This window comes from Cucumis sativus, chromosome 1, assembly GCF_000004075.3.
Source record: "Cucumis sativus cultivar 9930 chromosome 1, Cucumber_9930_V3, whole genome shotgun sequence".
NCBI classification, from domain to species: domain Eukaryota; kingdom Viridiplantae; phylum Streptophyta; class Magnoliopsida; order Cucurbitales; family Cucurbitaceae; genus Cucumis; species Cucumis sativus.
The window spans coordinates 758,375-774,207 of record NC_026655.2 but is presented as its reverse complement, the minus strand read 5'-3'; the positions used below and the strand labels follow the sequence as shown (position 1 = coordinate 774,207).

At 33.4% G+C, this 15,833-nt stretch overlaps 2 protein-coding genes across 2 annotated transcripts; one reads left to right on the top strand and one right to left on the bottom strand.

The window, feature by feature from the left end:
• Positions 1 to 2,409: 2,409 nt before the first annotated feature.
• LOC101206847 (LRR receptor-like serine/threonine-protein kinase) lies at positions 2,410 to 7,231 on the bottom strand. Its single transcript, XM_004138224.3, has 2 exons — positions 3,822 to 7,231; positions 2,410 to 3,160 (listed from the first exon to the last, which is right to left on the bottom strand). The coding sequence occupies exons 1-2, from the start codon at positions 6,691 to 6,693 to the stop codon at positions 2,634 to 2,636; spliced, it is 3,399 nt and encodes a 1,132-aa protein (XP_004138272.1). The 5' UTR covers positions 6,694 to 7,231; the 3' UTR covers positions 2,410 to 2,633.
• Positions 7,232 to 13,148: 5,917 nt separating this feature from the next.
• Positions 13,149 to 15,807, top strand: LOC101205655 (kinetochore protein SPC25 homolog). Its single transcript, XM_004138051.3, has 8 exons — positions 13,149 to 13,408; positions 13,672 to 13,737; positions 14,008 to 14,154; positions 14,374 to 14,487; positions 14,578 to 14,667; positions 14,759 to 14,881; positions 14,957 to 15,183; positions 15,366 to 15,807. The coding sequence occupies exons 1-8, from the start codon at positions 13,240 to 13,242 to the stop codon at positions 15,375 to 15,377; spliced, it is 948 nt and encodes a 315-aa protein (XP_004138099.1). The 5' UTR covers positions 13,149 to 13,239; the 3' UTR covers positions 15,378 to 15,807.
• The last annotated feature ends 26 nt before the right edge of the window (positions 15,808 to 15,833 follow it).

The window sequence follows — 15,833 nt, the reverse complement described above, 5'->3', positions numbered from 1 at the left end:
TATATAAGTAGATGGACTAATAGTAGGTTTGTACCACATAGTGAGAATATATCGGTTTCTAATTTGGTGAACTTGAATCCTAAAACGAAAGAGAAAGTAAGGGGGAATGGTGTACTTCAAATAATCCCAATCATTGGGAATTCTAAAGCTCTTTACTACCACATGTTTTCCCCTTTCTTTTGTTTTTTCATTTATGATATATTCCCTTTCACTCTCACTCCCACAGTTCACAACACTCACATATCAACCAAAGAACCTTCCCAACGTGCACACGCTCACCAAGCCTTCATTTCACCGCCCCTTCTCCAAAACCACACAATTTAAACGAAAAACTTACCAAAACCGATCATTTTTTAAAAATATTTTAGATTTGTCGTTCTTTTACATCATTATCTTTTTTACGATAATTTTTAAAAAATAGCAAAATTTTATAAAATATTTACCACCTATAACAAATTTTATCATAGATAGTCGTTGATATGTTATAGTGATAAAAAACTATCATCGATAGAATCAAACATTTTGCTAAATACTTTAATTTATTTTACTATTTTTAAAAATGTTCCTTTTTTATCGTCTTTTTCCTTTTTTATGCATTTTTTTATAAATATTATCATCTGTCCTTCATTTTCATCTTTTTTTTTGCAACTTTTTTCAAACTGTGGTTCAAGATCGTGTTATTTGGTTGTTTAAGATCGTGTGTCAAATATAAAAAATCATTGAAAAAATAGTTAAAATTTGACTGTCACTTAATCACGAACCATTTTTATATTTTTCACGGTGAGTTTCTGAGAATTTTTCATTTTTGAAAATTTTTAATAAATTTTTTATGGATTTGTTAAGTTTTTTAAAAAACTCTAATTATAAATATTTTGAAAAGGGTTGTGATTTAAAATAATATTTACTTTTCACTTATCATGGAAGAAAAAAACCCAAATGTAAAATATCCCTTCTATTATTATTCCCTCAATTATCAATTCTTTTTATGTGCCTTTCTCTTTTCTCTTTTCTTTGATGTTGACATCTGTCCCTATTTTATTACACTTATACTCATACCTTTTTTAGGCAAGGAAGAAACTCAATTTCTTGAAGGGACATTTGAAGCAAATGGATGGAATTTTCAAGTTTACTTGATATACACAATTGATGTTTGAAAATTCATTTAGTTACATACATATATGTTCGATACATAATTTAGATTATGTTTTTAATCCAAATCGTTTGAGTTTTGAAAATGATGTGTTTCTCAAAGATATTCAAATTTTGGATTTGAAAATTTAAAATAAGTAGCTATGTTAGAAAGTTTAATAGCATCAATAAATTGTGTTTCTTGCTGAAGTAAATTGCATGTGACGTAATATTTATATAATTTTACAAAATAATAATTATACACTTTTTAAATAAAATAAGCTCATAAATTGCATATGATATATGATATATGATTTACAATCATATCAATAATTGTTTGAATTGAAATGTTAATTTATAATTATGCTATCAAACGTATAATTGTGAACATTAAGTAACAACTATGTTCTTATTTAGGAAACGTCTAGGACGTGGAGTGAGTTATTATAATCTATGGTTATTATAGTCTGTGAGTTACAATAATTTATGAGTTATTATAATATGTGTTTGGGTGCAAATTATTATAACCTAAGTTATTATAATATATGTTTGGAGAAGTAAAGGAATAGTAAAATGAAGGAATTAGAAACAAGAGAAATAAGGAAAATAGGATTGTGATAATCCTTAGGGCAAACATGGAGTAGGCTAAACGGCCCCTTAATCTTTTGTCTTCAAATTTCTAGTTTCATAGTTCTTACAACCAGATCCTTAGTTGAGAAAAATATTAGAGCTTAGTTCCTATAGTTATAATTAGAATTTAAGTCTTATGGGTTGATAGTTAAATGTTGGTGTTTGGTGTGATCACATGAACCATTTATGAGATTTATCGAAGAATGAAAGATCAATATCCCGTTTCTTTTTACTCAACTTGTGTGTCAGTATAAATGTAAACAATGTTAAATGTTTTAGTGATATATTATATCGTGTTAATGTTCAACTTGACGTGGAATTGGTTCCACTTCTTTTTTTGCAAAAAGTATGAAAATAGGTTAGAATACTCATTTCTTCATTAGTAAAAAATCAATTACATATCTTTAGCAATATTTATTTTTTAAAACCAAGTACAACAAGTCTAAATAAGCATCAATCATATCGTTATATTGTTGGTAAGTAATCAATTTGTATGAAGTTAACTTAGTTTATCGATAATTAACATGATCTTTCATATTAGAAATAGTTGAATTTCGAATCTTATAATTATTATACTAAAATATAATAATAATCAATTGCTTTTGACGAATGCAGAAGAATATACGTTCACCAAAATTAATGATTAATGAATTTACAAAAAAAATATATAAATATATATTTTTTTTCTTTCACCATCTATAGAAGAAGAAAAAAAGGAAGAAGGGGCCTAAAATCTAAATCCCTTACATTACCCTTTTTAATTATCTTAAAAGTACAGTAATCTTAATCTTAATATTAATTGCTAAATGCATAAAACAAAAGCCTAATTATTAATAACGTAAAAAAAGCCTAATAATAAATTACAATGAATATTATTATTTGCGTGGAATATATGCGCCGGACGATGATAGTGAAGCATAAGAGCAACGTGACGATTCCTGAAGGGGTAATGTAAAAAGCAAGTGACTTGCAGGAGCCATAGAAGAGGAAGAAGAAAACGATGTTGTTGTATCAAAACTTGTTGCATTGCTATTCTTTCGTGGAGGCTTGTCAGCGGTCTCCGCCTCTGTTCCCATTTGATCTTGTTGGATCTCCCGTAAAAGAGCCGCCACGTCTTTCATCGTTGGCCGGTCTTCAGAGCGATCACTGGTACAAAGTAAAGAGATCCCCAATACTTGTAGAATCTCTTGTATTTGTGAGTCAGGTTGTCCTTGAAGTTTCGGATCCAAGATCAAAACCGGATCCTTCTTCTTCTTTAAATGATCTCTTACCCATTGAATCACATGTTGGCCCTCGGCAAATGACGAATCCGCTGGCTTTTTGCCTGTTATTATCTCTAGCAAAACAACACCGTAGCTATACACATCGCTCTTTTCTGTGATCCTTAGCATGCACCCGTATTCTACATAGCATAGTTTATTTATTTCATTAGAAATTCATAATAGTAAATAAATCAATGAATTTTTTTTAAAAAAAAAACATTTTTCTCTAGAAGTATTTAAAAAGTTAAATTAATAAAAATTGAAAAATGAAAAGTGCAAATTTCCAAATGAAACGACATGCAAATCTTTCCAACCTCTCATAAGTCACAATCCTCTTGTCCCATTTCATTCTTATCCCCCCTTAGATAGAGACTCTACTGTCTCTATTAACTCAACTTTATTATATATAAATGCCTTATAGTATTTTGTCCAAATCTATCACTAATATCATCTTATAAATATTTTTAATAAATTATTATTTAAAATAACTTTCTACCAATATTATAATTATTTATAAGACATTCTATTTAATAGAGAAAATAAACTTAAAATTATTATTAAAGATAACAAAATCAATTTTCAACACTCCGGAAATTCAACACTCAAATCTATTTACAAGGTAAGATGAAATTTGAAATTAGTAAAAAAAAAAGGTATTGTTTTTTTTTTTTTTATGTTTAAATTATTTATAATGTTTTGAGTAATTTTGTTATTTAACAAATTATATTTGGCATAATATTAAAAAAATGATTAAAGATTAAAGTAAATTTATTTTATTGTAGTAATTAACGTAGAACTTACCAGGTGCAAAATAGCCGTAGGAGCCGGCAAACTGTGGGTTCGCGGAAGACGAACCGCTTGGACCATCTTCAACCAATCGAGCGAGCCCAAAGTCCGCCAAACACGCCTCGTAGCGATCTCCCAACAGGATATTGTGAGCCTTCACGTCCCGGTGCAATATCGCCGGAACGCAGTCGTGGTGCAAATAAGCCAATCCCTCCGCCACGCCCAGCGCTATCTTGAATCTACTTTCCCAGTCTAGCCCCACGCGCCCATTTCCTTCGTGTAGCAACGCGCCCAAATTTCCATTCGGCAAGTAATCGTAGAACAGCAACTTCGTCCTCCGATTCGCCCCCCACCCAAGCAATCGGACGATGTTCCGATGCCGGATCCTCGCCAATGTTGCGATTTCAGATGAAAATGCCGCCGCCGAGAACTTATCCGATGATCGGAATCGTTTTACAGCGATTATTAATCCTGATGAGATGCATGCTCTGTACACCACGCCGGTCTTGCCACGGCCGATGACGTTGGCCGGCGTTAAGCACTTGATTACATCGGAGATTGAGAGGTCGAGCTTCTGGTATAGTGTCACTTCCCAACCTGAACCAAGCTCCAAGTCGCTGTCGAAGGCGGTGTCTGGATCTTCACCGCGGGACCCATTGATGCATCTTCGACATGAATGTCTATCTTTGAGAATGATATAAACTGCTGCTAATAGCAGTGCACATGCCGTGCACAGTAACACCACCATGGCCACTCGAGCCGCTAGTGTGTGGTGACCGCCGCCGCTGTGGTTGTCGGAGTAGCATTTTTCGCCGGCGAAGCACAAGTCCGGGTTACCCGATAGGACGCTCAGAGGGAGCTGCGTGAAGAATGGCGTCTCTGGTACGCGTCCTGAGAAATTGTTGTGTGATACATTGAGGACTACGAGATTCTGCATGTCTGCGAGAATGTGGAGGTCGCCCGAGAGTTGGTTGTAAGAGAGGTCCAATGACCCTAGCTTGTCTAAATTTGCCAACTCCGACGGAATCTCACCGGTTAGTTGGTTTAAGCTCAGATTGAGGCTAATTTCTAGTGAAGGAATCTTGCCTAGGCTTGGAGGAATGTTTCCGGAAAGCTGATTGCAACTTAAATCCAGTAACTGCAGTTTCAAGCAGGTACCGATTTCAGTTGGTATAGGTCCAGAGAAGCGGTTGTTTGAGAGAACGAGTTTCGTGAGCGAGTTAAAAGATCCAAAACTCGGATTCGGCGACCCTTCGATTAGATTATTTGAGAGATCAACGTACTGCAGGGAAGAAAGCTGGTTGAATTCTTGTGGAAGAAATTTGATAGAGTTGGAATGCATATCGAGGAATGTCAAATTTCGACAGCCGGAAATCTCCGGTGGCAACGCTCCAGTGAGGTGATTGTTTCCGAGGTCTAGGAAAATCAAGCTCTTCAAATTCCCAATCTCCGGCGGAATTTCTCCGCTGAGCTTGTTGTTGTTAGCTCTGAACCGAAACAGAGCCGAACAGTTACCTATTGCCGGGGGTATCACACCGGAGAGGTTGTTGGAAAGAAGCAGAAGCTTAGAAAGTTTTTTCAACTGGAAAATTCCTGTCGGAATTGAACCTGTCAAGGCATTCAGTGATAAATCCAACGCCTCGAGATTGCGACAATTCGAAATGGTGGGTGGAATACTTCCCTCAAGCTTGTTTTGCCACAAGAACAGCAATGTAAGATTGGTGAGATTTCCCAATTCAGAAGGAATCGTTCCAGTGAGCTGGTTGTTATCAAGCTCGATGTGAGTGATTCTCGGACAATTTCCGATCTCCTTCGGAATCTCACCGGATAATTGATTTGTGCTCAGCTGCAATTCTTGGAGCAATGTTAAATTACCAAATGTTGAAGGAATGCTTCCCGTCAGAGAATTAATTGAAATGTCGATGACGAACAATTGGTCACACCTACCGAGCTCCGGCGGTATTACACCGACCAAACTGTTCTGCCATATTAGCACACTCTGAAGATTCTGTAGCCTTCCTAATGTGCTTGGGATGGAACCGGAGAGCGAATTCTCGTAGAGATAGATGTTTTGAAGCTCAGTGCAGTCACCAAGTTCTTGAGGAATCTGGCCGGAGAGAAGTGCAGTATAGATTGCCAATGTTTGAAGCTTCTTCAGTCGGCCAAGACTAGATGGAAGAAAGCCGGAGATGCTTGTTTCAGCTAAACCAAGAATCACCAAACTACTGCAATTACCAATTTCTTCCGGCACAGAACCATGTAAGTTCTTGTTCCCTCCAGCTCTAATCACTTCAAGCTGCTTCAAATTCCCTATGCTAATGGGAATTTCACCACTCAACTGATTATCATACAGAATCAGCTCCTTCAAATTTGTGAGATTTCCGATACCTGCAGGTATTGACCCTTCGAGTAGATTTGAATTGAGGTAAAGCTGTTCAAGATCTACCAAATTGCATATTTCACTTGGAATTTCTCCAGTTAAACCATTGTCACTGAGTTCCAAGGTACGCAACTGGGTTAGAGCACTGATCTCTTTAGGAATTGAACCAGTGAGATTCACTCCAGACAAGACAAGCCTGTTCAAGGATGACAATGGAGAGAAATTCAATGGAAGCTTTCCTGGTAAGTTCACGTATCTCAATACTACTTCCACTACTTCTCTATTTCTATTGCAACTGATTCCAAACCACCCACATGGATTTTCATTGTTGGGGTTCCAATTATATAGAGCCTCGTTTGATCCATTAAAACTTAGCTTCCAATTGAGTAGAGCTTGACCCTGTTCATTAATGGCGGAAACTCCAAAAGGGAAGAAAAGATACAAGACTGAAAAACAAAGGATTAGGATAGATGAGGGGAGGGTCCATGAATTTACAGGCATTAACATTACAACTAAACTACAAACTCCAATGAAAGGAGAAACAAGAAAGTGGATTTAAGCCTAGGGAGTGCCAAAAACAAGAGAAGCCAAATCATGTCTTGCGGTCTACGATGTCTTAAATTAGGTACCCTATAAACTATTAAAGCAAAAAACAATTCAAAATGCCTGAAATCCTGGGATCCAAGAAGAACAGCTAGGCCATGATGGTTGTGCAGAGGGAAAATGGAATTTTTGGTTGGCGTTTCCTTTGTAATTTTTTATTCATAAAGATGAGAGGTGGGAGGAAGGTGGAAAACTGTATTTTAATTCAAAGAACTACAAAAGAGAGAGAGAAAGAGAGATGTAAGGAGAAAGAGAAGGGCACAAATCACAATGAAAGCTAAGTGATTTTGCATACTTAACAATGTTCCTTTGAGAAAACTTTTTACCAACAGTTATTCGACTGAATGTGATGAATTAAAGGCCAGATATTAGAAAGAAAAAAAAAGGTTTGGGGTTTTTTGTCACTGCATTGCTTTCAGGCCAACCAGATGCTCTTAAACCATCATGGCCCAACTTTATGTGAAAGCGTTGTTGTTGTGTTGCTAACCATTCTGCTGGTTTTAAAAATTTTATGTGATTACATTGCTTTTCTTCACGTTTTTAACCTTAATAAGGCTGTTTTCTTTGTGGGGTTTGCTTTTTTCGATAAAGATTTAATCAATTATGTTGGTGTACAGATTTTATTTTTCTACTTGTTTTATAAAGGGTCTCTTTCAAGCACTTGAAGCTATATATATTTATGGTTTTTTCTTTCAGATTTAAGCTTAAATTTTATCTTTGAGATAAAAGTTAGAATTTAGTCCCCATATATTTTTTAACCTCTTTTAATATAATAATCAGGTTGGATACCACCTGTCCTACTTGTTAATTTGGAAAACAAGTAGGGGAGTCCATTTGCCTAGTGGAATGTCAACTTAATTATTTAGTATGATTTTACTATAAAAAAAAACTTTATACAATCAACTTTTAGAGGACTATTTACTAATTGTAAGGACTAAATTTGAACTTTCACTATGATTTCATTTCTTTTTCCTTTTAACTCTCTAGTTTGGTTATTGCTTTATCGGTACTAAAATATCTCTCTAGTTGGGCCTTAGTTTTCCACTGACTTAGCTTCCTTTATCAATGTATGCTATTTGCTACAACCTCCTCCAGAAAGAAACAAATAACTCCCAGCTCCTTCATTATCATTGGAAGATTTATAGATATATATATATATATATAAAGGTCTAACTTTATCCTGCCAAGTTTGGCAATACCAGAAACAGTGATTAACAGATTTGAATCCAGAATCATTCACATGGCATAACTCTAAATCTAAGATTTATGAACAGATCTGGGAAGGAAAGACAGAGGTTTGGATTTAAATATATATATATATATATATATATAATAGGATAAAAGATGCGAATGCCTGTGAATCTGCTGAATAACTCTTTTTATTTCACTTTTATTTTTCTTTTTTGAGACAAAATGATGAAGTGAAAATTCCGCACTAGGAGATTTTTTAGTAGAAAATTTCAAGACGTCATGTGATTTTTAGATAAAATAAAGAAAGAGGCCAATCCAATCCAAAATTTAGAATCACAATTTGGATTTTGGGTTTTTATTATGGAAGGAAGTCACTATCCTTGTGGCTATCTCGTGATCATGATGTGGATTTATGTTATTTTAATCACTCTATTTAAAGTTTTGTGTTTGTTTTGTTCTCCAACAAGGAGGTGGGAGTAATTTTAAAACCCAATAAAGCTCGACTTAGGACAGCCTTTTGGGGATGATAATCAAAGTCTTTTCCCTCTCTCTCTCTCTTTCCTTCTTCTTTTCTTTTTTGTAGTCTTTACTTTCCATTTTTCATAGAATCAATTTTTGAAAAGGGGAGCAAACACCTTCGATTGATGTGGAATAGATGTGATTAATTATGAGTTCATAGGGAAAGGATCTTGTATACATTTATTTTTTTGGGATATGAAGTCATTTCTATCTTGGAAAATGGATGTGTTTTTTGGTGTCATGAACAAATCAAGTATGAGTGTTGTTGAAAAAACTTGATTTTCAGAACAACTATTTAGGACCATGGCTATAAGGATTAGAGGAGTGTATTATATATATTTTCTAACTCTTTTGTCTTTTATATCTTGAAAATATTTTTCTCTAATAAAACAGTCATCTCTTGAACGCTAGTACACTGTTAGTAAATCACATAAATATATGTGTCGATATCCTCTATTCTTTTATGTTTTTCTTATTTTTACTTGTGTCAATTTTATGACAATGTTTGTGTTAGGACAAACAAAATTGATGTTTAAAAAAAAACACAAGAATTTATGTAGTTCACCAACAATGTGTTGACTATATCTACTCGTAAAGGGAGAGAGTACAAGAAAAATACTTAGTAGCACTATTGGAACTAGAGGCTTTTTACTACACTTTAGGTCCAAAAACGTAAATTTCATCCATTTAGATCTCAAGAGCGTTGTCTTCCATACTTGATCATTTAGAGTGACAAGTAATAGGTTCGGGGTACTCGCATTTATAACTACATTCTTTTTTCATAGCTCTATCTAGCTAAGATTGGGGTAATGGTAGTGTTAGGACAATGGTCTTGTCAATGCATCTATGTAAAATAAACATGGGCTGTCTCAATAATTGTAAAATTTTATGGGGGAAATTTCAAATTTCCCATTATTGTTTTTGAGACACAACTAAAATAATTTGGAATCATCTATCTAGAACTCTCATGCAATTATACAAAATGATGTTCTTTCATAATTAGCTAACATACATTCTGCCTTTTACTATTTGTACAGATCAGTTTGACATTCCTTGTTTCCAATATGTAGAATTGAGTTTTAGATCATTAGTTTCTTTATTTGAACTATACTTTTTCTAGGTAACCTATTATCTGAAACTTGGAATATAGATATGGGGGAATGACCAATGACATTTTCACTTTCCACTTCTACCACACAAAAGCACTCTAAGTATTCTTATTTTATCTTAGTGTGAGGATGGAACAGTTCTACCTCTGATTTAGATAGGAATTAGTAGGAATTAGTGTATATGCTGATTAAGTTAATAAATAGGATCGAGTAGTAAATCTTATCAAACTATAAGTTTGGTTTCTTTTTACTAAAGTATAACTTTTTTGGAAAATAGATTTTTTTCTTTTAGCTTCCTATGATTGTGGATTGAAAAACTAAGGACGTTCTCTACTTGGACATCCGTTATGGGATTGGAGTGTATTGTAACCTAATCTTAAAGTGAGGTTCATTTTAGAATTTTACATTTTGTTCGTGTTCTTACAAAATATATCTACATGAAATTATAACATATGATCATCTTAAAAATGAAAAAATGGTAATTTTGTTTTGCAATTCCCAATGTAGCCTTTTTTAAGTATAAAATCAAATAATTTATGTTGAATGTTTAATAAAAATGAAGGAAAAGTTACCTTTTTAATTCCTCCCAGTTTGGAGTTTAGTTTCTTTTGGTCTTCCTGACTGAGTTGTGAATCGTGAATCTAGAAGTTAATTTCAATTTAGTTTTTAAGTTTGAATGTGGTGTAAATTTGAGTTTTGTCTCAATTTGGTTTATTTGGTTTGTTAGTTTCAAATTTTACACTTTTAACCTTTTAAAACAATCATTTTTGTTAACATCTATTAATCATTGATTTAAAAATAATTATAGTGCAAAAATTAACAATAAATTTTAATAATGATGACAATTTTTTTAAACTCTTTTATATTATGCAAATTAACCCTAACGACTTAAAAAGTGTTTTTAATTTTAAAAATAGGAAATAGTGTAGTCGTGAAATTTTAAACATATAAACTAAATTAAAATTTAAGAAAGTGCAGTATTTAAAATTCACATACCAAATAAAATTTAAACTCAAAATTTAGAGATCTATAATATCAATTTTTTCAACAAAAAAAACTTATAGCAAATGGAGTGACTTTATAAACAATCCTTAAAATACCAAGGATCGATAACATTTTCACATATAACATGACACACTCTTACTCAATGACATTATATATTGGATGCTTCCAAAAATAGCAAAAAAATTTATGATATTAGAATTTATGTCACTACATTTTTTAAATTGTAAAAGTGACAAATTTAAAAGCTGATAGCTTTCTGATAGCTTTCTGATAGCTTTCTAATAGCCGTCTAATATCACTATTTTTATCATATTCACAATATAAAGAAAATAAATGTCACGAGCTATTTTTCTTTTTTAATATTTTTTCATCTTACTCAATTTTCTAAAATTAAAACCCAAACGGATGATCTCGAAAAGTGATGTGTAAATTAGGAAAATGAAAAAAAGTCTAAATTCCAATTGCTTCTTTAGGAGCAATAATTGATCAAATATGAGTATTAAAAAAACGATGCCCTCCATTATATGTATTATGAATGCCTTGTGGCAGCTGCTTCTTAGTCAAACACTTCCAAAGCATAAATGGCTTTTCTTTCTCTTCCCTTTTTAATTTTATACATAAATGACTCTTTTTTTCTCTCTTTATTTCTTTCTTTTTCTTTTATGTTATATGTAAATGACTTTTTTTCCTTTTTTTTTTCCCTTTATAATATATATATATATATAGACTTTGTTTTTTTTCTTTTTCCCTTTCTGCGTTGATGTCTCATTTTAGCTTCACAACAAATCCTCATAAATCGGAAAAATGTCCCTCACTACGTTTATATGAGAGGTTTTAATATACTCTTCCCACCAATTATTTTGTCACATAATTAATATTCAAACTATAGTCAAACTTATTGTTTGATTTAAATAATAGTTCAATTATATCATTCATCCATCTTCTATTTGATAATTGTGTTAATTTTCGATTTAAGCAGAAAACTTTTGAAAATTAAAAAAAAAAATTTAAGGACTAATGTGAAAAAATATATATTAAAATAATTTTATTTTTAGTTCAATAAAATGTGATTATGAGTGATCCAACCTTCAAACAAGTTTGATTAAAAAACACCTTAAATATATGATAAGAATGGATCTTTTTTATATTGTCAAAAGTTTTGTTTTCATTGAAAAAGAAAAATGCATTAAAAAAGTCATGGAATCATTTGAAATTTAGTATATTGCTGTATAATTGGAAGGAGGACAAAACAAATGTTTTTCAAGAATCATACAACTAAAGAATGTGGAAAATGTCAATTAAATCGATGTGTGATGCTCTCTTTTTTTTTTTTTCGATCCTTTCTTTTTCTTGTTATAAGAATTAGTGGTGAGCATGATAAATCGGAAAATCAAGCCGGTCAAATCGACCGTTGGTTGTTGGTGTTGGTTTGTGAAAGTTCTAAATCGAGAATTTTGGAAATAAAATTTATAAAGTTAAATCAATCGACTGTTATTTACTTATCGACAGTCGATGTTGGTTTGAACATTTACTAAATCAACACTAGTCGATTCAGTGACGATTTGGTCGAAAAATCGATTTCGACTGATAGATGATCACCTCTCGTAAGAAACATAAAATAAAAATAGTTTGTTGTTGACCAGGATCCACTTAATTTCTTCTCCTTGTGGGTTTTTAATTAATGGATCATTTAATTAATTTTGAGCACTTAGCTTTTCTTCTTTCGGCTCTCAAATGAGAGGCCATACCAATAAACTTTTTGTTTTCGTTTTCTCTCTTTTGGACCAAATATATACACTTTTTTTCTTCTTCTTGTATTAGTTTATATGTTGGCCTTTTGAATGGTGGTTGAACCCTAGAGTCTATATAGAAACTTCATTATTCTATTCTTTAGTCACGTATTAAGGTTTAAATGATCATAAAGCAACCTACAAACACAACTTTATGATTTCTCCATGAGAAGAAAAAAGTTCATATATCTATTTTAATAACTCTAAAACCTTATCCTTATAAAGTGAAAACTTCATGATTGGTTAAGAATTAAAAAACTGACTAAGTGAGCCGTCAAAGACTATAATTTAAATGACATATAACATTCGTTTGTGACTAAAATAATTTTATGTTTGAATTAAAAAGAAAAAGATCAAAATAGAAATTGAGTCATTGGAATCTTGACCTCTAATACTGAAATTTCAAAGTTCGTGAATTAAAATTGACTAAATTTTAAGTCATAAATATTTTTGAATTTAAAACTAATTCATGGAGATAAATACCTTCCTACTTTGGTTAGTCTCGAGTTCTAACGATTGTCAAAATAAGTTCGGTTCAACTCAAAAGTAATTGATATGATCTTTTATCTTAGAAGGTTGGATGGAGTTTTTCTGTTTAAATGGACCACTTTGTAATGGGCTCTATGGGCTTACCGAACATTAAAAATGGGCCATGACAATCTGGGCTCAAAATCGTTATTGCCTACAATGGACCGAGGGCCTGCCCAAGGGGAATCATTTACACCATCGTCATCGTCCGTCGATATTCTCTTCAGAAAGAATAATTTAATTTTGAAGGTTTGAAGCAAATTTGGCGGGCGAACGAGTGTACAGCAACTCCTTTGCTCTGTGAGAGAATGGAGAACAAGGCGAATGATTCTGTTCGTGCGAGGTTGGAAAAACTTCGAATCCTTCGTGAAAATGAAATTCCAGTTCAGCAGCAAAAGATGGAGTCCTTCGCGGATTCATTTTACAAATCAGTGGAATCGATCAGTGTAAGGTCCCGAGCAAATGCCCTAAGTCAAGGTGAGCTATCTATTTTCTTCAATTTACTTGGGAAAGATATGGGTGTGAAACTTGTTACTGTGGTCACTTACGACACTGTAATCGGCATTAGAATGGTTTGTGAAGTGACCATTAGGGTTTTGAAATGGGTAGCGATTAAGACTCAGAATGGATGTAATTCTAGGGAATTGAGTTGGAGTTGGTTCAGAAGTGGCAAAGTTTACTTTGAAATTTCTTGTTTCATTTTTTATTTATTTGTTGATGTATATTTTTTGAATTCTCAGGCAAACTGGGGGAACTAAAAGCGAGGCTGAGGGAGACGGAAGATGAACTGGTTAAAGCTCTTGCAGGTATGAGCTATGATTATGCTACTTTCCTTCAACGCTGTATGAGTTAGAATATACTACTTCGTTGAAGATTGATTCGACTTGAAGTGGCATTTAAGAGTTGAGTTATTTTTCCACTAAAATTGTTGAGAATCTTTTACAACGGTAGTGCTTTGGATTTGGAGTAAGTGATGGGCGAAATGTTGGTGTTTGTGATGCTGGTATATTGTTTCTTACTTAAAATTATCGCTCATCGTAAGGGCTGATTTCCTTTATACTTGGATATTTTTGTAGTGAAGACTCGTAAAGAGGCCAAACGCCTCACAATCATCGACTCCATTGCAACTTCAAAATCCAGAACAGAAGAGCTCAGGAATACTTTACAAGACTGCAAAGCAAGGAGGGATGAATATGCTACAATTATATCTCAGCAATCCTTAGGTAATGTCTGTCAATCTTATTTTCTTTCAGACCCAGTCTTCCTTTATGCAAACAGAAAACTTCACATGGACTGAAGGGAAATTAAATTGGATATGCATTGATCAATCTTTATTTGCTACTTACTTGCAAGATCTCTTCCACAATTCTTTTGCAAACTTCAACTTTCGAAGTTCCATACGATAACTGATTACTTCTCTCTCTTTCCAATGCTATCTATAGTTCTATCTTCATCTGAACGCAAGGAAACCCAGGAGAGCGAGTGCAGAAATGAAATACAAGAGGCTATTTCTTGGTACAAAAGGGTTCTTGATTTTCATATTGAAGGAGGATATGGTATGATAATTCAAGTTTGTTTTTGAAGAATCTCAACAGTTTTTGGGAAGCTTGAGATAAATTTGCTGACAACATCTCTCGGCATTTCAGGGGTGAAATTCTCTTTCAAGAAAATAAATATAGACAATCCTGATGAAGAATATTCTTTTACGATCCGTCATGCAAATGATACTTATATGTGTAAGTGTTATCATACGTGCACTTAATATATGTTGATTTTTCTAGCTCATTATCTTCTGACAACCTGTATTTTTTTTCCTCGACTTTTTAGTGTTAGATTGTAACCCATCCTTGTCAGATATTAAGGAGTTGATACATGAATTAAATAAGACAAATGGTTTGTTCAAGCTCGTCAGGATCATGAGACGGAGATTCCAGGAGGCTGCAGCAGAAGGTGTGCCCTGAGTTTTTAACTTTTCGCTTGAAAGGTATTTTTCCACTAAACGGTTATACGTTTGCTATTCAACAGGAGCTGGGGCTCCAGCATTGTCTCTCCACCAAGGTTCATCAGTAATCTCTACGTCAGCCCCAGTCTTGTCATCATCAACCGAGGGAAGTGAATCTTCAACTGAAGAAATTAACATAGATGAAGTTGAGGAAACCAACAAACATTCTAAGAACATTTTACCCAGAAAGAACCCAGCTATCCACTCCAGTGGATCTGCATTTTCTTTGCGTCGATCTCCTCGTTTTAAGGTATGTTCAATTTTAATGTTTGATGTCTGCTGATATTGATTTAGGATTCTCGGGTATGTGATACTAAGAGGATACTATAAGTCTATATCTTCTATGTATAACAGGTTGATCTTTTTTTTAAAGCACATTTCAAATTGTTATGCAAAAGAGAATTACTAATAAAATGCCACCTCGTATGGCAGGTCAGGAAATAAGGTTGGAGGCTGTTAATGATTGAACAAGTATTAGGTTGATGGGCTTAGCCTTTTGCTTCCATGACATGAATTGCTTTGCAATTAACGTTGATTATGCCATTATGGGTCCTGATCTCAACATTTTCCAGAACTTCTCTGACTACTCTGAAGGGTCCATATCATAAAAGTGAAGTTGAAGAAGGCTTTATCCATGACCTGTTGTATGTTCGTTGTATCTGATTTGTTTTTGTGTATTATTTTACACGAAGTTATGGTTTTCATGTAATGCATGGGGTGATTATCCCAAATGTACCGAATGCCAGTACTTTGTATCAATCTGATCTGTTCTAGGTTCCACATCATCGGACTTAAGTTAAGGTTTGTGCAGTTTTAAATTAATTAATTGTGAAAGCTTGAAGGTGAAACACTGAATGTTCACTTTTCTATGAAATTAAGTTAGTGTATAACGATGTGATT

What these genes read in the sequence shown, in the direction of transcription:
- LOC101206847 (XM_004138224.3), bottom strand. Translation starts at nt 6,693, where the DNA reads ATGTTAATGCCTGTAAATTCATGGACCCTCCCCTCATCTATCCTAATC. An exon ending in CTACGGCTATTTTGCACCTG is followed by an intron (nt 3,161 to 3,821) that starts GTAAGTTCTACG and finishes TATGCTATGTAG; the next exon opens with AATACGGGTGCATGCTAAGG.
- LOC101205655 (XM_004138051.3), top strand. Translation starts at nt 13,240, where the DNA reads ATGGAGAACAAGGCGAATGATTCTGTTCGTGCGAGGTTGGAAAAACTT. An exon ending in TATATCTCAGCAATCCTTAG is followed by an intron (nt 14,155 to 14,373) that starts GTAATGTCTGTC and finishes TGCTATCTATAG; the next exon opens with TTCTATCTTCATCTGAACGC. An exon ending in CCAGGAGGCTGCAGCAGAAG is followed by an intron (nt 14,882 to 14,956) that starts GTGTGCCCTGAG and finishes GCTATTCAACAG; the next exon opens with GAGCTGGGGCTCCAGCATTG.